The sequence below is a fragment of the Lotus japonicus genome, chromosome 3 (assembly GCF_012489685.1).
Source record: "Lotus japonicus ecotype B-129 chromosome 3, LjGifu_v1.2".
In the NCBI taxonomy this organism is placed as follows: domain Eukaryota; kingdom Viridiplantae; phylum Streptophyta; class Magnoliopsida; order Fabales; family Fabaceae; genus Lotus; species Lotus japonicus.
In genome coordinates, this window is record NC_080043.1 from 22,297 (window position 1) to 46,594 (window position 24,298).

The 24,298-nt window shown below is 38.0% G+C and overlaps 2 protein-coding genes and 1 long non-coding RNA gene across 7 annotated transcripts; 2 read left to right on the forward strand and 1 right to left on the reverse strand.

Annotated features, from left to right (window-relative positions):
- Positions 1–3,784: 3,784 nt before the first annotated feature.
- LOC130742404 (uncharacterized) lies at positions 3,785–12,498 on the forward strand. Of its 3 annotated transcripts, XM_057594505.1 has the most exons (7): positions 3,785–4,538; positions 5,027–5,187; positions 5,300–5,365; positions 6,244–6,542; positions 9,795–9,839; positions 10,011–12,036; positions 12,201–12,424. In XM_057594505.1, the coding sequence occupies exons 1-6, from the start codon at positions 4,085–4,087 to the stop codon at positions 10,126–10,128; spliced, it is 1,143 nt and encodes a 380-aa protein (XP_057450488.1). In that variant the 5' UTR covers positions 3,785–4,084; the 3' UTR covers positions 10,129–12,036; positions 12,201–12,424. The 3 variants fall into 3 exon arrangements, with proteins under 3 accessions (XP_057450488.1, XP_057450490.1, XP_057450489.1); XM_057594506.1 differs by lacking the exon at positions 10,011–12,036 and having other exon boundaries at positions 3,790–4,538; positions 12,201–12,498; XM_057594507.1 differs by lacking the exons at positions 9,795–9,839; positions 10,011–12,036 and having other exon boundaries at positions 3,787–4,538; positions 12,201–12,498.
- A 219-nt stretch (positions 12,499–12,717) lies between these two features.
- On the forward strand, positions 12,718–15,514 carry LOC130742403 (pollen receptor-like kinase 4). Its single transcript, XM_057594504.1, has 2 exons — positions 12,718–13,878; positions 13,963–15,514. The coding sequence occupies exons 1-2, from the start codon at positions 13,182–13,184 to the stop codon at positions 15,291–15,293; spliced, it is 2,028 nt and encodes a 675-aa protein (XP_057450487.1). The 5' UTR covers positions 12,718–13,181; the 3' UTR covers positions 15,294–15,514.
- Positions 15,515–19,224: 3,710 nt separating this feature from the next.
- On the reverse strand, positions 19,225–22,597 carry LOC130709544 (uncharacterized). Of its 3 annotated transcripts, none has more exons than XR_009010033.1 (3): positions 21,718–22,597; positions 19,912–20,217; positions 19,225–19,563 (listed from the first exon to the last, which is right to left on the reverse strand). It is a non-coding gene; the product is annotated as an uncharacterized LOC130709544 (long non-coding RNA). The 3 variants fall into 3 exon arrangements; XR_009010032.1 differs by having other exon boundaries at positions 19,225–19,566; positions 19,942–20,217; positions 21,718–22,588; XR_009010031.1 differs by having other exon boundaries at positions 19,942–20,217; positions 21,718–21,983.
- Positions 22,598–24,298: the final 1,701 nt, after the last annotated feature.

The following is a 24,298-nucleotide window of genomic DNA, read 5'->3' on the forward strand; positions in this document are numbered from 1 at the left end:
CATTATTTGAAGCATTCCCACTAAGTTTCATGTGATATGCTTGCAGAAATCTTGAAATGTGCTAGCAAAACAGCCTCGATCTCGGTTTCTTGGCAAAAGTGGCATCATTTCAAAGCAAGAATTTCATAAATGGTTACCCCGGTTATGGGCCTTTGGCGAAACTTCAAGGACATTCTTTGAAGAATTCCCACCAAGTTTTAAGAGATGTGGACACAGGAATCTTGAAATTTTCTTGCAAAACACTCCCAAAACTCGATTCCATGGCAAAAGTGGGGACCAATGCAAAGCACGTATTCCATAGAGGGCATAACCGGATATGAGCCTTTTGGGGTATGTCAAGGACATTATTTCAAGCATTACCACCAAGTTTTCAAAAGAAATGCACGCAGGAATTTTAAAATTTGCATGCAATACATCCCCGAAACTCGGTTTCAAGGCAAAATGGGCACCATTTCAAAGCAAGTATTTCATAAAGGGTTACCCCGGTTATGGGCCTTTGGGGGCATGTCAAGTACATTATTACAATCATTTCCACACAGTTTCCCGAGATATGAACGCATGAATCTTGAAATTTGCTTGCAAAACACCTCCGAAACTCGGTTTCATGGCAAAAATGAACACCATTTCAAAGCAAGTATTCCATAAAGTGGTACCCCGGTTATGGGCCTTTGGGGGCATGTCAAGGACATTATATCAATCATTCCTACTTAGTTTCACGAGATATGCACTCAGAAATCTAGAAATTTGCTTGCAAAACAGCCTCGAAACTCGGTTTCTTAGCAAAAGTAGCACCACTTCAAAGCAAGCATTCCATAAATGATTACCCCGATTTTGTGACTTTGGGGGAACGTCAAGGACATTATTTCAAGCATTCCCACCAAGTTCCAAAAGATATGCACGCAAGAATCTTGAAATTTTCATGCAAAACACCCCTCGAAACCCGGCAAAAGTGGGCACCATTGCAAAGCTCGTATTACATAGATGGCATAACCGGATATGAGCCTTTTGGGGTATGTCAATGACATTATTTCAAGCATTCCCACCAAGTTTCGCGAGATATGCACGCAGGAATTTTGAAATTTGCATGCAATACATCCCCGAAACTCGGTTTCATGGCAAAAATGGGCACAATTTCCAAGCAAGTAATCCATAAACGGTTACCCTGGTTATGGGCCTTTGGGGGCATGTGAAGGAATTTATTTCAATCATTCTCACATAGTTTCACGAGATATGCGAGCATGATTCTTGAAATTTGCTTGCAAAACACCCCCGAAACTCGGTTTTATGGCAAATGTGGGCACTATTGCAAAGCACGTATTTCATAGAAGGCATAATCGGATATGCGCCTTTTGGGGTATATCAAGGACATTATTTCAAGAATTCTCACCAAGTTTCACGAGATATGCATGCAGAAATTTTGAAATTTGCATGCAAAACGCCCCCGAAACTCGGTTTCCTTGCAAAATGAGCACCATTTCAAAGCAAGTATTCCATTAATGGTTACTCCGGTTATGGGCCTTTGGGGGCACGTCAAAGACATTATTTCAAGCATTCCCACTAAGTTTCATGAGATATGCTCGCAGAAATCTTGAAATTTGCTAGTAAAACAGCCTCGATTTCGGTTTCTTGGCAAAAGTGGCATCAATTCAAAGCGAGTATTTCATAAATAGTTACCCGCGGTTATGAGCCTTTTACTCATTTGATAATTAGCATATGTTGTCAATCTGATAGTATCATAGAAATGTTCCACCCTATTAAGTCGTTTTACTTAATTTACAAAACATAGTATTGAAACCAAACTTGAACGGCCGGTCGATTCAGTAACCAGCCAACTGCCAAGTATTGGTCTATTTCTCGAAACTGGCTGATTTTAGAGTTAATGATTGAGCAAACCCGTTTGATGGAAAAAATAAACTAGCAGCAAAAATCAGTTTAAACCGTTAAATTGTTTATCTTATACAAATAATGTTAAGGTTTTTTTATCGTGTAAAATTATATAGCATGACTATCTGATTTTACTTTAGTAATTTTTTTTAATTTCCTTATATTATTTTATTTTATTATTTAATAAATAATTATAAAATGTATTATCTTATGATTTAATCATGGTTGAAATTATGTATGTAAGTTAATCTGTTTATTGAACGGTTCAACTCTTAAAACATTGCAAGACATTCATTTAACCTAGTAATGTCTTTGTGCAAGAAAATTAGGGATGGAAAATTATTGTCATAATTTTTGAAGAGGTAGGACTTTTGTTAAAGATAAAACAAAAAAAATCAATAAACATTGATTTAAACATCAGATTTGATCAACTTTTTTAAAAAATCACTTGGTCACATAATCCATATAAAATTGGATTGAAAAAATCAATCGTGGAACATATCAATATAAAGTGTGTTGATTGTCATGAAGTGAGATATGATTGATTATCCTCTCCAAATAATAAATTTAAAACAAGGTGGTTTTGAAGATGAGGGAGTTCCACCAGTGCCAGTGAGAAGCATATCTAGTCTTTCATGCACATATCCTTGGCTGTGAGAAGAATTCGCCTCAGACATCCCAATCAAGGGAATCCTATCATGACTTTCTTTGATAGTGACTGCCATGGAGATGAGCTTGAGCATGACGATCCTATTGTTGTTGAAGCCACCACCGATAGCGACGATGTGAAAAGAGTGTTTATGGATTATGGCAGCTTGATCAAAATTTTGTTCTTTGAAGTCTCAAAGGCCCTCCCAACTCTCATAAAAAGGATCTCATCCCATATAGTAATGATTCAGCCATCTTTTCATGTGATCGTGTTACACTATTGAAATATATTAACAAACGTGGGACCTTGGAAACAATGATTGATGAAAGTATGTGTCTGTCAAGTTTCTCGGGGTAAATTGACCGACAACCTACAATGTCATTCTTGGTCGACTCTCATTAAACGTTTTTCGTGATATTATCTCAACTCACCACTTACTAATGAAGTTCCCAACTTAGGGAAATCAACAAGTGAGCAGGAGTTACCACACACATGAGTTTGCGACTTGTCGAGAAAAAAAGCAATGAGGAAAAGAAGAGGTAGAAGTGCGTAAAGTTTTCCTTGCCTAGACATATCATCAGGTTGATCGAGTAGGGGATGAGTTACGACCAGGCCTTGAGGGTGAGTCACGACTTATATAGCTCGTGGATTCAATGAAGCAAACAACTTAGGAGTGAACCTACCTGCTAAGATGCAAGACTGACTTGAGAAGTTTCTCAAGAGGAACAGAGACTTGCTCGCATGTACTGTTGCCAACATGCCAAGAACTGATCCCCGAGGGTGAGTCACGACCTATATAGCTCATGGACTCCATGAAGCAACAACTATTTTTTTCGAAAGCACGATTCACACATAAGTTAAGAGCATAAAGATCAATACGTGTCGGACCATTCAACACTATGTGAGAGTGTTCTAGCATAGACAACGCAAATCTTCTTATCATGATTGAACTACTTAGTTTATTTATTCCTATTAACTCTAGTAAAAGCATGATAATTTGAAGTACAATTAACACAGATGAAGGATAGATAAGAACACACAAGAGATTTATACCTCCATAATCACGAAAATAACACTAATTATAATTATTTTTATCAAATACACTCATCTAATATTATTTATGCTCATGCATTTATTATTTCAAAATCAAAATAACATTCAAGACAATCATAAGTCCAACTCAACCAAACAAGGCAATACAACACAATAGTCATCATTCATTTAATTATCACTATAATGATAATATTATTAAATAATAATTAACTACTAAAATATAGGGTGTTACACAATCTTTATGACTCAACGGCAAATCCGGACCGTTCAATTATTATTTATTATCTTACAAAATTTTGAGGCAAAATGCAGGGCTTAAAAATCCACTTGCTGTCAAAAAAAAAAAATCCACGTTATCCAAACAAATATCTCATTCACTGACTCACTTTGATTCCTCTCCTTCTCCATCATCATCTTCAACCACCCATCGTTCGTTCCTCACACTGTAATGGTTGTTTCATCATCACATCATCGATTCAGGACCACATTACTACTGCTATGACTCTCAACTTGTCCACTCCTTTCTTCTCCTCTCGTTTACTTCCGCATCCTCACTATTCTTCTTCTTCTGTTCTCACCAAATTCTCTCCAACCTGCCCCAACAACAACGCTCCTTTCCCCACTCTCTCCTTCCTCGCTTTCACACTTCCCTTCCCGCCGAGACCCCTCAACGCAAAATCCTCCGTCAGCGAGAGCCGGAATGAAACCTCCTCAGACGACACCGTTTCCGGCTCCGACCAATTCGACCGGCAACTTCTGCAACGAATTGCTGTCACCGCTAAAGACGCCGACGAGGCCTTGCAGATGATCGCCGACAACGCTGCTGCAACCTCAGAAGGTGGTGTCGTTTCCACCTCTGATTGTTGCTCCATTATATCCGCCGCTCTTAGCCGGAATAATCCCCAGCTTGCTTTGTCCGTTTTCTACGCCATGTGGATCAGTTTTCATCAAGGTGTGTAGTAACATCGTGTTCTCAGTTCAATGTTCACTCTAGAAACACTATTGTTTAAGTTATTACGGTTTTGATAACTATTAGTATTTGAATATAGTTAATAGGATGGTTTTGGAAAAAGGTTGTTATATTAGAGCAAAAGTTGAAATAGGAAAGAGCCGTGTAGCTTGGGAGTGAAAGGGGAAAACCAATATTGGAGAAGTAGAACAAACTATATGGTTTATTAGGCTTTTTGGTTTTTAGATGCATTACAACACAATGCTTCATGCCTATTTATAGGCACTGCATCACCAACTCCATGAGTCGGTTCTCTAATTTTTTATTAATTAGTAGTTGCTAGATACATGAAACATCTAGATACAAGAAACATCTAGATAATAGACTAGATAACAATTAATTATTTTACTCTAGAAAACTCTAGTGTTGTCTAGGAATTTGCAGCATATTCAACAATAACTCATGACTTTGTGATACTATGACCTAACCAGTTGGCGAGAATGGCTCTATAGTTGAGAGGTGGAAGTGGCCGAGGCCCAATGCGCATGTTTACACAGTGTTGGTTCAGGGTTTGGCTGTGTCCTTGAGAGTTCCGGATGCTCTTACGGTGATTAAGTATATCTGTGAGGTGGGCGTGTCTCCTGGTGAGGAGGTATGATTCAAGGATTTTTATGTTTGTGACATTGATGGTGTTGCGAAAGTTAGACTTGTTTCTGACCTTAATGTCAACTGTTTTGAGTAATGTGGACTTTATATTGTTGCAGGTCCCTTTTGGGATAGCTAGTTGTAGGATAGCTGTTGCTGTTGCCCAGTCACAGCAGGGTATTCAGGTATTCCCTCATGCTTAATATTATTTGTGCTACTAGCCTGCTACTACTTTGATTACTATTTGTAATTTAAATGATTCCTGTTTCTGTTGAGAGTTTTGTATTCTGTAATTTCATAAACCCCGAGTCATGAGGATAAATAAAGGACTGGGTAAGTTTGTCAATATCCATTTAGTGCGCACTAGTACACCAAATAGCAGATAAATTTTATATTCTATTTCAATTGATTGGAGAATGATTGTGAAAAAGCAGACTCAAAATATGTTTCCTTCAATTTCCTGGGTGGATCTTTCTGTTAGAAGTCCCACATTGGCTAGAGATAGAGCATAAATAGCCTTTATAAGGGTAGTGCAAACCTTAACTCTTGAGCTAGCTTTTGGGTTGAGTATAGGCCCCCTAATTTCTGATATGGTATCAGAGCCTATCCTAGATCCATTTGTTGTTTGTTGTGGAGACCTCCCATTATTGGGCCACCCGTTGTTGTTGATCCCACGTTCCAGGTTGTTCAGTCCTGGACGTGAGGGGGTGTGTTAGAAGTCCCACATTGGCTAGAGATAGAGCATAAATAGCCTTTATAAGGGTAGTGCAAACCTTAACTCTTGAGCTAGCTTTTGGGTTGAGTATAGGCCCCCTAATTTCTGATACTTTCTATATGCTCGAGTATTATTGACAGTTCTTGTCTTATCAACAAAATGACCTGGTGGGATATTTTCAATGAGGATTAACATTCAGCATGTACATAACTAGAAATAAGTTGTTCAACTTTTCATTTTGTATGGAGTAATTTGAGGCTATGGTCATTTGTGATACATGAGCATATCCTTAGAGACACCTAATTGTTTCAATGAAACTCTGGATTGTTTCTCCTGATCTTCTCATAGGAATTCTTCACTCGTGATCATGATAGGAACAGCAGCAGCTACAGTCGTCGTCTGGTAATTATCACTAGCTTGAGCTTCCTGGCAGCTGCTACGGTGATAGCTGCTTCTGTGGCAACTGCTGCTGGTGCAATTCGTGAGCCGGAGACTCTATCCAACATACCCCAAACACTATCTTCTGGTGACTGCAAGAAACCTAAGATACAAAAACCCAAGTCAAGGAAAGCTGAGTCCTGCACAGTTAAGTGTGTCAACACTTGTATCCGAGGCGGCGAAGGAGAAGGCCCTCTTAACATTAGAAGGTACGTACCAATTTAATGCTTATAAAAAAAACCGTACCAATTTAACAAAATCTACAGTAAATACATTAATATATGACATTTCCTCTAGTACAAGCATAAGAATTCTGGATAAAATACATGAGTGATATGTACCAATAGGAAAATGACACCTGGATTATTTATTAGTAATATTGTAGACTTCTTGAAACTCTGAATCAACCATGTAGATTTATTGTAATTATAAATTAATTCAGAACCTTCTGTTTTTAAAATTCAGTCCTTCTGTTACTGTGTCCCCTTCACTCGCATGCCTCTTCCACTCTCTTCTCCACCCAGAACTTCCCTTCGAACTCCAGCCACCAACTAACCTCCACCGCTGACAACAAACGTACACAAACACATTGGAATGATAAAAATTGAAATTAAAATAAACAAGGTGTTAGGACCCGAAAATCCTAACGTGGTGAAACATAAGGGAAAAATATAATAAAGGCTAATATTTTTGTATTTTATTATAAAAGACTGGAAAATAAAGATAGATAAGAACTAAGAGGCCGGTTCCTCTTAGAACCAAGAGGCTGGTTCCTCTTCAATAAGGCTGGTTCCCTTTACAAACTCAATAATCTAATCCATAACTCTAACCTAAAGAGGGCACTCCTATTTATAATAACTAATCCTAATATCAATAACTTAATCCCTAAGAAATACATAAGATATACTACTAGAATAAGAGATAACATCCTAATATAAAAGAGACTATAAAGATAGATTCCTAAATTAAATCCTAATATAATTAATCCTAACAATACTCCCCCCTAAAATCAACCTTGTCCTCAAGGTTGGAAGTAGCATAGTAGATCCAAACTTCTCCTCCCGGGTCCCATTGTAGACGGCAAACCGAGTGAAGCGCCAAAACAGCAACTGTCCAAGTGTCCATATCTGGCGGCATTGGAGGAGGTCGCTGGGACAGCACATTGAGGACCCATAGTTGCATCTGCATTGAGGGCTCACCCCTCCGCGTCGAGTGGTCATCTTTGTCCACAAAGCCCATAGTTAATTGTGTACCCGGATGTTTGGAAACGCTTGCATTGCCAAACTTTTCAATCATAATAGCATTCACAGCCATTGACAACGGAGCATCTACCCTAGAGATTGTGCTTCCAAAAAGTTGAATACTAGAGATGTGGGGCATATTGGCAGCATCTTCTTGGAGACCTTCTAGCGGAATAGTAGTGTCTTGCTTGGACTCATTAGAAATCTCAGAAGTAAGCGCAACATGTTGATTGCTTGAGTCCTCCTTCAGTACGTCTTCGCTTGAGTCCTCCTTGAGTATGCCTTCTTCTTCCACCGAAATACTAGCAACGGTTTCCCCTTCGGTGTAAGAAGGAGGGGGGAGAGAAGCCTCTGGAGCCAGTGATTGTTCTTCAGCAAGGCTAAATTCTGCATCAATTTCCCTAGCAATCTCCATGGCACGCAACAAAGTTGTAGGACGGAAAGAATGCAACCTATGACGAACCATCAGTTTGAGGCCCCACCGAAAACACTCCAACAACCGCTCTTCAGAAAGACAAGGAACATGGGCCACCACAGCTTCAAATTCCCGCACATAAGCGTCAACAGTACTGCTTTGTCGGAGAGTGTTCAGCCTCTTGAAAACGTTAGCACGATACTCGTAGCCAAAACGTTGAAGCAAGAGGGAGATGAAGCGATTCCAAGTGAGATCGAGATCTTGATAACAGCAACAATAAAACCAATTAGTGGCCTTCTCCCCGTCCATGCTAAGGGATGCCAATTGCAACTTATCTAGATCCCGCAAACGGTGTACCTCGAAGATTTTCTGGGCTCGAGCAATCCAGGAAACCGGATCCACCCCGTCAAACTTGGGAAACTCCTGGACAATAGTTTGCCATTCTTCCATTGAAAGGACCATGATGGCAAGAACTTCTGGAAATAAAACAATAAACGCCCAGAACAGCAGATCAATGTGTAAATGGACACGTTCGTGCAAAGAAAACCCAAATCGGCAGATGAACAGTGACGTGAACAGTGCGCGATGAACAGTAACAGGTGAACAGTTCTGTTTTTTTTTTGTAGCAAAGTGACAACCGGAAGTGGCAGGTGCGGTAGAGTCAAAGAGGAAGGGTAATGGTGCGTGCGGTGGCTGGTGGAATTTCGATCCGGCAGGTCGGACCAATTGTTAGGACCCGAAAATTCTAACGTGGTGAAACATAAGGGAAAAATATAATAAAGGCTAATATTTTTGTATTTTATTATAAAAGACTGGAAAATAAAGATAGATAAGAACTAAGAGGCTGGTTCCTCTTAGAACCAAGAGGATGGTTCCTCTTCAATAAGGCTGGTTCCCTTTACAAACTCAATAATCTAATCCATAACTCTAACCTAAAGAGGGCACTCCTATTTATAATAACTAATCCTAATATCAATAACTTAATCCCTAAGAAATACATAAGATATACTACTAGAATAAGAGATAACATCCTAATATAAAAGATACTATAAAGATAGATTCCTAAATTAAATCCTAATATAATTAATCCTAACACAAGGCAACAAACGTACAACAAACACACAGCACTAATGAAGTCAAAAAAGGTTTGTGACATTAATTTCAACAACGAGACATCAAGCTTCGGCTAGCTTTTTCTGGTAGAAACTTGTTGCAATGACCACTTCTCAAGCGATCTGAAACAGTAATTTGATCACCATTTAAAATTTTTGTTTTTGGGTATGTTATTGTGGGGTTTTGATCAATTGGGTGTATTTGTATGAAGTTTCATTGGTGACCCATTTGTGGATTTTGGAGTTTCATTGGTGATGTATGAGCAATCGATGCGGTGGTTATGAGAAAAAATGACGTGGTTGCTGTGTGAGCAATTCGTGCGATGGTTATGAGAAAGGGATTGTACGGTGATGTGGAGGTGGTTTGGCTGAGATTGATTCTTTGAGTGGTTATGGGTGGTTTGGGGGTTGCTATTGATGATGGATTCGGGGTTGAGAATATGAGTTTGGGAATGATTATGTTTTACATACATAATTATTAAAAATGGTAAGGGTATATTTAGTAAACTAAAATTCAACTGGGGTCGTAATGTAAATAGTGTAAAATAGATCTAGTCAACACTTGTCATATTAAGTGTTTATATATTATTGGTCCACCTCACTCCTGTAATCTACACTCACTTGAATTTATGGGCACCCAAGCATGCACCTTAATATATATTTTAAACTCTAAATTATTATTATTATTTTCAGGCCTCTGGTTGTTTTCAAACAAGGTTTTCGATCTCGTCAATACTGGTAAACGACTCCAACTATTTGCTATGTATGTTTTACTTAATCAAGTTTGTGCTTGTGTCAAAATTGTGTGTTGTCTGCTATTTCGATGGTCATAGTTTGTTGCACATATATTAACATAGGGTTAAAATATGTTTTTGTCTCTAAACTATAAAATTATTGGTATTGTGACAGGAACAGAGGATTATATTTTAGAATAATTATACAAGCGCTGGTTTTCGACAGCCAGCCTCTCCTAGTTCTGAAATTTGAGAGTCCAGACCTCTCCCACCATAACAAAACTTCTGAATGATCCCTCATAGGGTACAACTCCCTATTTATAACCATTTCTAATCTGTTTATTAAAATATAACTGCTATAAGACAGAAAACACAACTGACTACTAATTATTAACTTCCAACTGCCACAAAACTAATTACTAAATAATAACTTCCTAACTGCTACTGTTCATGCAGTTTCCTATCATATTGGTCCTTGAATTAAAATTTTCAATTAAATTCATTCCTTAACTTATTGACATGTGAGGTTTTGGTCTCTCAAGTCATTTGACTGATCATATGACATGGTGAAATATAGGTTTCGAGTGATGTTAATTTTATTCAGGAACCAATATCAATAATCAATAATTCTTACTAAAAAACATTCATTCTTCATAATCACATATTATCTTCATCCTTAATCATGTTCATCGGGATCCTAAAAATTCATTAGAAACTCAGTAGTTTCTCATTAAATCCAGAAATCAACCCAGAAATTCATCTATTACAAAAAACCCAGCCCCCCTTTCAAAGCCACAATCACCATCAACCGCCACCCCCAACCTCACAAAAACCTAGAAATCAATAAATTCAAACCCTTAGATAAATAATCAAAGAATTCGAAGAACACAGTGAAAAATAAACCAGTTCCAAAAATTTTCTTCTTCTTCCACCTTTGCTCACCTCCACCACCCATGCAAACAAAGATTTGAAAAAAATCTACACTTCCTCCTTGAGGATAGCATCATTGGTACACCAGACACCACTTGAAAGGTTGACCCCATAAATGTGATTCATCTTCCCTCTAATAACTGTTTGAGCATGGAAAATTGCAATGTTCTTATCCCAAAATTTAACCCATTTCTCTGAGTTTCTAGAACCAAAGAATTTCTCCAAGGTTAGAACTTCATTCTTCTTATTCTCAAGGTCTTGAAGCTGTCAAGGCAAAGTAAGGGATTGAATGAAAGCTATTGTAATTGCCACGCTCATCTTCCGTGAAAGATATTCCCAAAAAAATTCTTATTAAATTCCAAAGAGTCCACTCTGACTTCCTCAAGAGCCCTAGCCACATCGAGTTCACCCTGCTGCCACGCCCTCCTAACTACCTCTGGATAAAGAGGATGATCCATCCAATGTGCTTCAAACTGAAATAGTCTGTTAGCTCTAGCCCCTTGCTTCCTCCCACACCTGATAAGCATGGGACTATGATCATAATGGCCTCAAGCTAGCACCTCCACTGAACCCTCTAGAAAAGTGAGTCTCATGTCTACTCGAGGCCAAAAGAACCAACATCCAACAAGTGGCACTCTTGGAAATTACGAACAAAAGCATTGGCTCTCGACTGACTGAAAAAACCACCTTTCTGCTCTGAAATAGTACCAATATCATGTCCTTATCCAGTCATTTATCTTATCCTGCTCTTATTCTATTCTGACCACCAAACGGACCCTAAAATTCATTGCTAATTAATAGCCGGGAACATTCACATTAGAAGAAGATACTCCCAAAATAACTGCCAAGCCATAATGAGACTGCATTCACCCCAGAACATGACCAAGAAATCGAACTAATATTAATTTTAAGAGTCACAACCTGAGGATGAGAATCCACTTAGGAGACTTGACTCCACATCAAACTTGAAAATAGCCAAGATATCCCAAGTACGAGCCTCTACAACAGCCACTTCAATGTAGCCAATCTTTTGCCAAAACTCTTTGGACGGTGTTACGGTGGTAAGGAACATGTGTCTAAAAAAAAACAAATATTTCAGATAGCCGAAAATTCTAAAATAGGATTGAATAATTTGTGTGTTTCGTCATGAAAACTAAACAGAGATGAAAGACCCACTCGGCACCCTAGCACCGAAGATGAACAAACCATATCCTTTGCAACATTATTGAAATTCTCCTTCATTCTTCTACTTTCTTCTTGCAACATTCAAGGTAAATGGAAACTATCACTTTATTCTACGAGGAACTTTAATTCAATTATGAAGAATTTAAGGTGTCAATAATTAAATTTTTGACCAGCTGATTTATATATGATTTGATATGAGGACTTAAATACAAACATCTCCTAATGCATACTTACTACGTTCCTCGTGCAGTTTGGTGGAATGTTCAGATATCTGTAATTTGATAGGCGATGCTGACGATGGACCTTAAATTTATTTTGTTGCTGGTATTAATTAATAATTAATTGTTACAAAGAGGTTGACCTTCAAAAGTAGTTGAATTTTTTTTTTTCGTTTAATATGTCTTTTGTATTCATGTAATAATTGAGTTAGAAAAAGTACTTGCCGAGAAATCGATGAATCCCTTTATGTAGTTATGGGAAATGCTAAAGACTAATTGTGATTGGATGATAAATCCAAATTTGAAATAAATCCACTACTCTTTTCACCTTTTCGTCGCTTGCTATTCTCCAAATCTCCAATATACTTGGTTGTGGTGACTGGTGAGTCGTGTGCCCAACTGCCCATGGGTCATGTAAAATAGCAGTTCTGACTTCTAATGTAGTTATACCCTTACGAGCTCAACACATTGGTAAAAAATTTAAGCTTTGAGCCAACGTATATACTGCCACTATTTATTATCGAATTATTAATCATGGAAAATGCAATCTAGGTGAATGGACACGGTTTCACAGCTCAAATGACATACGAAAGAAAGGAGGAAGAAAAATCAGAGGACCTCCTTACAGCTCTCGGCACACATCTCAACTTGAGAAAACACCTAAAATTAAGCTGTCATTCTCGATCCGTTTATTCCTTTGTTTCATTTCTTGTCAATCTTTCCTTCCGCGTCCGCATCACCAACCTAGCTCTTTCTTAGCTCCTAACAGCACCATCATCATCATCACCTTGCTTGGCCCTATTCGCCTTTTAATTTGATTAGAGATGGTGCTGTAAGATAATAATAATAATAATAATAATAAAAACAAAAGAGTGTGAGAGAGAAAAGAATGACATGCAGCCAAATCATATTAATATTATCATTACCGGTGACACCTTCTTTAGAATAAGAGAATCATTGTTGTGGGTTTTGGTGGCTGATCTCTTGTCCTCTCATTATCATTGTCATCTTCGATGCTAATGGGCGCGCGCTATGCTCCGCTTGTGCGTGCACCCACAGCATTAATATTGGCCTTGGTTGTTTTGGTATTGGTTTCATCATCATGTGCAGCTGGAGGCGCAAGCGGCGATGCAGAGGCATTATGGAATTTCAGGGATTCATTGACAAATGTGGTAGCACTTAGCAGTTGGGATCCATCCATAAACCCAAAGCCACCTTGCTCTGGCAATATTCCTAACTGGGTGGGGTTGTTTTGTATTAATGACAAGGTTTGGGGGTTGCGGCTTGAGAACATTGGGCTAACGGGCAACATTGACGTGGGATCTCTAGGTTCAATGTCTGCTCTTCGGATGATTAGCCTAATGAACAATACATTTGTGGGTCCTTTGCCCAACCTCAAGATGCTGCCAAACTTGAAGGCCCTCTACTTGTCATACAATCATTTCTCAGGACATATACCTGACGATGCATTTGTTGGTTTACAAAAGTTGAGGAAACTCTATTTGGCCAATAACGAGTTTACAGGTAATATTCCTTCTTCCATCACTACCTTGCCTAGTCTCCTCGTTCTCAGACTTGACGCTAACAAGTTTCGAGGTCAAATCCCCGCTTTTCAACACAATCATTTGAAGATTATCAATCTCTCCAACAACGAGTTAGAGGGTCCTATCCCCGCCAATCTAACCGCCTTCGACGCCTCCTCCTTTAGCGGTATGATATGACTATATACATATATGCTAGTTAATTAGTCTTGTCCATCAGTCATATATATACTAAAGTCAATTTGAATTGCAGGCAACCCACGCCTATGTGGGCCGCCTCTGAAGAATGAGTGTGAAGAAGCTGTAGCCCCAGTCCCAACGCAGGAGAGTACTACTTCAACTAAAATGCGCGTTATGAAAATTTTACTTATTCTGATCGTGATCGCATTCATAATAGCCATCCTGGTTTCAGTATTGGCCATATGTCGCTTGAGATCCCAAAAGCAGCTGCAACAGCCAGATCATCATCATCATCAGTCGTCGTTCACCAACAAACACATTCCTCCTCATCCCGTTTTTGTGAAAACCAAAAGCCTAGCTGAACACTATGATGCTAGTCCTAAGCATGTGTCATCAGATCATCATAGTCATGGACATTCTTCCAAGAAGGAGAAGGGGGAACAGAGCAAGCTTATATTCTTGAGGCAGGACCAACTCAAGTTTGATTTACAAGATTTGCTAAGGGCCTCCGCTGAAATTCTAGGCAGTGCCTCATTTGGTTCTTCCTACAAGGCAGTGGTTTTGGATGGCCAAGCCGTGGTTGTTAAAAGGTACAAGCAAATGAACAATGTGCCGAGAGAGGAGTTTCATGAGCATATGAGAAGGTTGGGAAATCTCAACCATCCCAACCTTCTTCCGCTTGTGGCCTATTATTATAGAAAAGAAGAGAAGCTCCTCCTCTCTGCCTTTGTTCACAACGGTTGCTTGGCTAGCCACCTTCATGGTAATCATAACCATGAAAGGCCGGGGCTTGATTGGTCAACCCGATTAAAAATTGTCAAAGGGGTAGCAAGGGGTTTGGCTTACCTATACAATGCACTCCCAAGCCTGATTGTACCTCATGGCCATCTTAAATCTTCCAATGTGTTGTTGGATGAATTATTTGAGCCCCTACTCACTGATTATGCCCTCAGTCCAGTCATCAATCTTGACCATGCCCAACAAATCATCATGCCTTACAAATCTCCCGAGTATGCTCAACTTGGTCGCATTACAAAGAAAACTGACGTATGGAGTTTTGGAATTCTCATATTGGAGATCTTGACGGGCAAATTCCCTGAGAACTATATCGCACACAGGCATAATACTGATGCTGACATATCCAGTTGGGTAAATATGTTAATTACCGAGAAGCGGACGAGTGAAGTGTTTGATGTAGAGATGGGAGGAATCGGAAATAGTAAAGCTGAATTGCTCAAACTTTTAAAGATTGGTTTGAGTTGTTGCGAGGAGAATGTGGAAAGAAGGTTGGATATCAAGGAAGCTCTTCAGCAGATTGAAGACTTGAAAGAAACTGAAAATGATGGAGATCAGTACTCTTCATCTCTCATCACCACCGAGAGGGATGCTTATAGAGCTGTGTGATTGTACGTACGTGTGGAAGGTGGCTTTCCCAAGCCATGAAGATCAATCAATATATATGCTATTAATTAACCTTCAATTCTTTAAATTATTAATTAGTTTTTGTGTCTATGTCTTTTAATTTCTTTCTTGTTATCATAACATAGGTATTTGCAGTGATTTCTCTAACTCAACTCCATGTTGTATTGTCTAAATAGAACTAGCTATAGTTAGCTTTTGCCCTCTCTCTTTCGCAATTCACTGCATGAAATACCAGTTAAATTGTGCAAAACTGATAGAATCTCAATAGTTAGTAGTTGGTAGAGTCATGTGTTGGAAAAATAAGGATAAGGAAGGTGCGCCGTGGAAGAACTACTACCTTGAAAGTAAATATTTCGGCAGACTTCGCTGCAATCCAATCTTGGGTTTTCTTTCCAAAGTAAACACAACCGCATGCAAGGTATCGTGCACTCAGAACTTATTTATAATATTTATAATGGAGTCTCTATGTTCAGAATAACAAAAAGAGAGGAAGATGTTTGCTTTCACTTTTGTCCATTTAAAACACTACAGATATTGTATATATATATCTAAAACCGTCGTGATCAAGTGACAATGCCTTGTAAAAATAGTCTTCCTCTTCCAACAGCTATAATTCACACACCTCACTTCCACCTTTTTTTTTATCTCTCTCATCTTATCATCTATCACACCTCGTACTTTTTTTTTTCTTTCTAGCTCTCGATCTTCTCCTTCCACCTCTCCACCTCAATGAGAGGTGTGATTCATTCATAAATAAAAGAGCATTAAATTAGTGTTTTAAAACCTTTACAAAACTTAAACTCATACCAAATAATTTAGATCACACTTCCACAACCTAATTACAAAAACTAAACCGTGGAGAGAACTGAGAAGGAAAAACTGAAAGAAATATTTAAACCCATAAATAAATTGATCGAAATTAAATCATTTGGATATAATTAACCTTTAATCACGTACGTGAGATTGCGAGGAAGCAGAATTTACTAGAGTTGGAAAAAGGTATATTACAATATCTTGGATTTGGAGTTTGAGGTTTCTTGCCATGGAATTCTCTCAATCTCTCAATCCTTCTCCGGTAGTTTTTTACCATTGGATGAATCCAACGTTTCACAAATGTGAAATATTTTAAAACTGATTCAATGAAACAAAAAGCTAGGGGGTTTGTCTATGTGACGCTATATATAAACTATGAAAGTATATCAAGACACACTCAACCATGCATCAAACAATTTTTTAACACATGCATGAAGCCTAGAGTAGCAATTCTAGCATCATCCAAGAAAAAGGTGGGCGTCCCGACAAGTTGAAGTGTGAATTCTCAATGGTTTATTAGTGTTTATCATAATTTCAATTGTTACAATACATGAATTATGTGATATGTTACAAATTTATGGGTGGTTTTTTTTTACAGAGGAACAGTAAAAAACATTATGGGTGGTTTTATTTCCAATTAACTTTCAAATTAATAATAGAAGATTTATCATTTTTATATGTTATTGTTTTCTTGTATTTAAAGGTTGTTAGTATTAATGAAATTGTGATTGTGAGTTTTCATTTCATCTTACTCTATTTCCAACAATGGTATCAAGAGCTTTTTTTTCTTGAGACCTAGTGGGGTTAAGAGTTCCACCACCCAAATATATATATATATATATATATATATATATATATATATATAGAGAGAGAGAGAAATCAAAATGCGATCAGATATTTCAATCTTATCATTACAAGTTTTTTAGGGTGAGAATTATCATCTATGGGCAATCAGAATGGAGGCGTTTCTTGAAGCAAGCGATCGATCTATGAGAGGTTGTTGAGGAGGACTATGAGGTTGGTGAGTGACAAGGAAATTCAACGCTTAATAAAATGAGGTACCTTAAGGAAAGAAAACATCAAAAATCAAAGCCAAAAACTTGTCTATTTTCTGCTGTTTCTCCAGCAAAAAAGTCAACTGGGATTTTCTCAAGCATGAGTATGGAGGAAATGAGAAAGTCAAAGGGATGCAAGACTTGATTAGAGAGTTTGAGATGCAGAGGATGAAGGAGTCAGAAACGATTAAAGAATATTCTGGCAAACTTCTAAGCATTGTCAATAAGGTGAGATTTCTTGGAACGGAGGCGTTTCTTGAAGCAAGCGATCGATCTATGAGAGGTTGTTGAGGAGGACTATGAGGTTGGTGAGTTACAAGAAAATTCAACGCTTAATAAAATGAGGTACCTTAAGAAAAGAAAACATCAAAAATCAAAGCCAAAAACTTGTCTATTTTCTGCTGTTTCTCCAGCAAAAAAGTCAACTGGGATTTTCTCAAGCATGAGTCTGGAGGAAATGAGAAAGTCAAAGGGATGCAAGACTTGATTAGAGAGTTTGAGATGCAGAGGATGAAGGAGTCAGAAACGATTAAAGAATATTCCAGCAAACTTCTAAGCATTGTCAATAAGGTGAGATTTCTTGGAACGGAGTTTTCTAATACAAGGATAGTGCAAAAAATCCTTGTAACCCTTCCCGAGAAGTTTGAATCCACTATTTCTTCTTTGGAAAATTTTGAAGACTTGTCAAAAATCACTTTGGCATAACTGTTATATGCTTTGCAAGCCCAAGAGCAAAAGAGACTCATGAGGGAGGAAGACGTCGTTGAAGGTGCTTTACTGGACAATTTGAAGCTCAGACTCGTGGTTATGAAGGAAGATAAAGAAGGCACGTGGCAACAACTTTGAGTAAGAAGAGAGTTTTAATAAAGGCAGTATAGGAGAAGATGAGCTGCCAAATCATCATCCTTTGCGACAAATGCAATAAACCTGGTCATATTGCAAAAAAAAAATCAAAAATGAAAAACAACCTCAAGTTGATGAGGTTCAAGTGGCTGATCAACAAGAGGAGGAGGATGAGTACTTATTTGTAGCAACATGTTTTGCCACCATCAACAATAGTGAAAGTTGGTTGATTGACAAATGATGCACACATCACATGACCTATGATGAGGAGTTGTTCAAGGAGTTAGACAAAACAATTGTTTCCAAAGTTACCATTGGCAATGGAGAGTAGTGGGAGGAGATCAACAACCAGTATCCCCAAAAGCTCAAGGCTTAACACCTCATCACATTTTCTCTCCTTTTCAACTTTCATTTTATTTTTTATTTGGGAAGTTTGATTTGGTCCACCATATGAGTCTGAGAGCAGTATTTTTTCAAACAATACAATCAAAACTTCTTGATTAATTACATAAAAATGGATTGCCAAATTTTGTCAAGGGGAATGTCTGAGATACACCCCATATAGAGATACACCCCTCCACCATATAGAATCCAGCCGTGATACAATAATATGCCAATCCCATACCATGTGAATTTAGTATACCACACTACAGCATTTTTGGCCTTCCAGTGCGGACGGAAAACCGCGGCGCAATGTGAAAAAATCGTGGCTAAAAGCTTATGCCACGGTTCGGCCACGGTTTCCTTGTCGCGGGTTATGTGGCCGTGGCCAAGTTCAAGTGCCACGGTTTTGCCAAGTTTAAGCCGCGGTTTATTTAGCACCGCGTGTCATAAACCGTAGCATTAGACAATTTACCCGCGGTTTACACACAACTCTAGGGCCACGGTTATTTTTTCGCCACTAATTCGTAACCGCGGCCTATACATTTCCGCCACGGTTGTACATAAACTCTAAAGCCACGGTTATATTTACACCACTCGTTTGTAACCGTGGCCAATAGCTTTTAGCCACGGTTATTATGGAAGCTTAAAACCACGATTTATTTTATGCCACAAGTAGCAGCTGTTGTACCATTTTTTTAGCTATTGTTTTGCACCTAATCCACATTTTGGGAACCATCTGTTTTGCTTCCATAATATTTTAATAACCTAATTTATTAAAGTATTATAACAATAACAAATGTACACATCAACTAAAATAATTACAATCAACTTTTTTTTCATAAGTTAATTCATTTAAAAGAAGCCCAAGATTAGTTCAACCAATATCAAGAGATAGAGCCATTACAAAAAACTGAATCACATGAAACTAAGACCAAATCATAGCAATGCCTAATCCTGTTCAACTTGACAGCTTCTAGTCAATTCATGACAATGTTAAAATCAACATAAACATCAACAAAATAAAATCTCAAGATGTCATCCTAAGTTCCAAACAATCTTTCAAAATTAGAAAATACTATCAATTCCAAGAGTAATCAATATTCTTCTACTTCTTCTTCTCCTTCTCCTTTTTCATGAAAATCATCATTCTCCCCATTCTGCTAACATGAAACACAATACACACAAATTAGTGAAATAAACAATCCAAATAATCATTTCATATAAGTCAAGAATATAATCGCACTGAGTGCTTAAAAAAAGGCCATAGAAACTGTAAAAAAGAGGGCATCCAAGCATAGAGAGCAAAACAGCAGGGTACAATCATGTAAAGCATTATAAGCATGCACAACAAAGTTCCGCTACAAACAACAACCAAACCACAAAACAGCCCAAAAGCAATAATAGCAGCAGAAAAGAGATTAGAAACCAAGGAAAAAAGGCAAGGAGAAGAAGGTAAGAAAGCACATTATACACCCCCTTTTGGTGCAAATTTTCCCACAACATACCAGAAATTTTAGGAAATTAAACAAGTATACATTTTCGTGAGGGGGAACATAGGTCGATTCGGAGCTACACTATTTTCATTGCCAAGAGCAGCTTCCATCATATTAGAGATCTCTTCTTCATCTAAATTTGGGTGTTGTAGCTTCAGCATGATCCTTACAAGTAATGTTAATGCATCCATCTACCTCTTCATACCAGTCATTTCATCTTTATGTTGCTTCTTAATAGCAGAAATTTCTTCATTTTTTTCATCATGGATGGTGTTAACGTTCTTCATTTGAGTTCTGAATGGAATCTTGAAGAATAGCCTAATAAAAAGAAATAAATGCAAACATAAAATCAAGATGAAGCTTAGCCAAATTGAAAGAAACAATCTCAAAAATTAAATCTAAGTCTTGCATAACATATTTTAACATCGTGGGTGACAGTGGGATTTTATTTATCTAATGGTTTGGGAGATTGCATCGTGGGATTGTTTTCTTGGCTGCTGGGCATGTTGCATAGTTACTAATCTTTATTTATCCTTTTTCTTTGTTTAACCAAGGAAGGAATAGTTCAGAAGCATAGCCTTTTTATTTGTTAAGGCAGATATCCACTGACAATCTAACTAATATAACATATAGCTTCTCTAAGGTGCAAATATAGCAGTAAAATTGACAATGCACTATTTCCATGAACTGACTATAAGTTTTTTTTTTAGAGAATCAAAATCATTCAATTGATAAAGAAAGTCTTGGGAACAAACTCTCCCAAGAGAGGTGCTTCCAAGGATACATGAAAAAATGGAAAAAAAGCAAGCTAGAAAAAATAGAAAAAGAAGATACTAAAACTAAGACAGTAGAAGACTAAAACAGTAAGAGATGAGGAAAGGAAACATGACTAAGAAAAAAGGAAAAGCAGCAGCAGCATAAGTACAAAGCATTAGAGCCAAGCAGACTTGCTCTTTCATCTCACGGGCACACCAACAGAAGAAAACAACTAGGAGAAAAAGTCCAGCCAAAGTCCAACATAAAGCTAAGCCAAGATGCCATCATGAATCAAAGAAGGGCATACACAAAAATATGCAGCAACCAAGAAGCCAGAACCAGAAAAAAAATACCAGATTTAGTAAGAAAAGAACTGGCAATTGAATGATTTAAGAAAAGGACTGGCAATTGAATGATTTAAGAAAAGAACTGGCAATCCAAACAAGAATGCAGCAATGTCAGTTCATAGCCAAAAAAATAAAAAGATCCGCAGCAATATTTTCATATAGCAAAGCATCAGTTTTTACAGCAGCCTCAAATTGACTAGCTCATTGGCTTATCTTCACAAGACGGTTTTTTCCCCTGAATAGAAAATACCCATTTTTGCAATAGAATGAGACAATGTTGTAGATCCTCATGCAGTCATGCTACAAAATTTATGAACATATTCTCATGCAGAAAAATTCTATGAACATGTTAGAGAGCAAACAGAGACATTGGAATCCAAACGCAGGCATTGTAACTGAGAGCTTTTTTTGGGTAAGCAAAAGTTGTATTACTAACCCAAGAAAACAAGACAAGACAAGATCAAAAGGAAAAGGTAGGAACAAAGAAGAAACAGAACAGAAACAGAGAAAGACAGGACCAAAGAGAACCCAAAACCAACAACAGAGGAGATAGCACCATCCAATGGGTAATCACCCCTCCCCACACAACCAATACACATTCAAAACACAAGAACCACCCCGTTGCAATCTCTTCAACCAAAGAAGGGCATAATGAAACATGAAACAAGAAGGGCCAAGAACACATATTTGATTGTACAGGAACAAGAACCAATACCTCAGCAGCGAAGAGAAGAGGGTCGCACAAGCAGTCGCCGGCGGATAGAGGAGGGTCGCCAAGATGAGCAGTACCAGCAGAGGAGGAGGATCACAATCGTTCAACCAAGAAGGAGAAAGTTAGGGTTCAATCTTTTCTCTGAAGTAGTCTACGTGAGTGTAGTGTTAGGGATTTGGGGGGTTTCTATTTATTTTATTTTATTTTGAACGTAATTTCTATTATTTTATTACTTTTAAGTTTTTTTTAATGAAAATTAATTCTTTAGTTGTGCCAAAATTGAAAACACGCATGCGATACACGAAATTTTGGCGGAAGAAATTTTTTTAGTGTTATTATTAGGCCACGGTTATATTTGTGGGATTAGGTTGCCGCAGTTGGAAATCTGTAGCCATGAACTACCCACAATTGTGGAACCGTGGTATACAATGTAGATCCCACGGTTTTTTTTCAGCTGTGGTCATCACACGTCCACAACTTTTGAACCGTGGCATATACTGCAATTAGGCCACGGTTCTTTCTTCGTCGAAGAAATTTGCGTGGCCTAAAGTGAAAAATGTTGTAGTGCCATAACATTTGATAAAGAGGACCACACCAGCACATGAGCACACCAAAGTCACGATCACAAATCAATTTCTCACCCATCACACAGCAAATCCCACTGATAGTGCACAAATTTTCAACTACTCCAGTCAACCTTCCCACCACATAACAGGTACTAGACAGAAAAGAAATAACACAGATAGTCACAACTCAGTGAATTAACATAAGCACAGATTGAGTGCACACCTAACAAGCAGTCCAACCAAGAAACCCATAACTTTTCCCCACCTCCACTCCATTATGAAGACAATTCCCCTCCCTTAAAATGTGCCTTACCCCCAAACAGTTAACTAAAGGGATTAATTGATCAATCTTATTCCGAATTTGGAACAACCTCCATGACCTCCTATCTTTGTTGTGCACCCACCCCACTAGCTACCACTTTCGAATCACTTTCCACAACCACTGTATCAACCTTAAATTGTTGACAGAACACCAAAGCTTGATGAATGGTTTAACTATTTTTAATAGAAAATTAATAATTATCACTTAAAATATAGTCCAAGGTTACTTAAACATCTAGTTCAAGGTTGGATATTTGAGCGGTGAGTATGGTGAATCTTTCGTTAGGAGAGACCTATTCACTTAACGTAATTTCGTAAACTCGAGGGATTAGTGAGCTGTCGACAATTGAATACATTTGAAAACCAAAAAAAATATGCATTTAAAACAAATTAATAATAAAAATAAATTTATATCTCATTAATGAATAAAAATAATAATATAAAATAATATATGTGTTCATATATCTAGTGGAACAACACTAAAAAAAAATACTCCCCCAGTTCCTAATTATAAGACCTAATACGAAAAATTGCGATTATTAAGAAAACATTAAATGTGTCTAATTAGTGTATTGGTTTTTAAAAAATGCATATATTCTTCCATGTTTACCCTTTGTCATTTTCTCTCACTAATTAATGGTAGGTGGTAACTTTTTTTTTTTGATATGCAAATGTTAGTTGTTAGAAATGTTAGTAAATTAGTCCTTCATCCGGGTTCGAACCCGGGACCCTTCACTCTTCATCTCACCCAACCCTTATGTCTCTAACTCTTGCCACTTGAGCTATCATTCGGGGACAATGGTAGGTGGTAATTAAAACTTTGGAATTGAAAACACACAATTAATGTGAGGGGTATATATGGAAGAGTAGAATCATTTTTGCTAGATTATTGTAAAATGTCTTATATTTAGGAACATGAAAAATCTAAGACTACGTCTTATAATTAAGAATTGAGAGACCGAGAGAGTAAGTGAAAATGGGAGAGAAATACTGTAAAAAAATGGAAGGAGGAGAAAGAGTAATGGCCAATGAGAAGGGGTGAAATCTATGGTGTCACCCATTTTATGGGTTTCATCGGTGCCCCCATGGAAAAAACTTTAGTAAAAAGGGGGACACTGAAAATCTCTTTAATTTCCACCATTGATATAATATTTTAAAAGTTGAATGGTTGAGATTGAACTAACAAAGTGACCAAAATACCCCTTTCAAACCCTAATTTTGTCCAATTAAAAAAAAAAGCTTCTTTCTTCCTCCCAATGCCCACAACCACCTCTACGGTTCTCCCCACGCCTGGTCCTCCTCCGCCCACGACGCTGCAAAACCGTTGACTACTTCCACCTCCCATGACCATCACGGGATCACCCCACCCTTACCCTTTTGATGGAGTCTGGAAATATCACCCAAATTCCCCCTCCCCCACATCAAATACTTGTCGCGGCGCCGTGCTCGACGTGAGGTCCACTCCGACGTCATTCGCCATCCATCGTAAATCCTCGATAATCATCGCCGCATCTCTCAAGGGTTCCTTCGCGCTCTGATCCGTAGTGGAATCGACGGTGTGCAACATGCACGAAGCACGAGTTCGTTCCCTTCCTCAGCCATTATTCCAGTTCTGTAATTCACTTTTGGTTTGCATACTTTTCCACCTCTGTCCAGCCTAATTCTCTCCCTTCGGTGATACCCTGGTCTCCTCCTCA

Bases quoted from the DNA above. Each gene is read 5' to 3' on its own strand.
- LOC130742404 (XM_057594505.1), top strand. From the start codon at position 4,085: ATGACTCTCAACTTGTCCACTCCTTTCTTCTCCTCTCGTTTACTTCCG. The intron at 5,366-6,243 runs GTATTCCCTCAT...ATCTTCTCATAG, and splicing joins AGTCACAGCAGGGTATTCAG to GAATTCTTCACTCGTGATCA. The intron at 6,543-9,794 runs GTACGTACCAAT...TATTATTTTCAG, and splicing joins GGCCCTCTTAACATTAGAAG to GCCTCTGGTTGTTTTCAAAC.
- LOC130742403 (XM_057594504.1), top strand. From the start codon at position 13,182: ATGCTAATGGGCGCGCGCTATGCTCCGCTTGTGCGTGCACCCACAGCA. The intron at 13,879-13,962 runs GTATGATATGAC...TTTGAATTGCAG, and splicing joins CGACGCCTCCTCCTTTAGCG to GCAACCCACGCCTATGTGGG.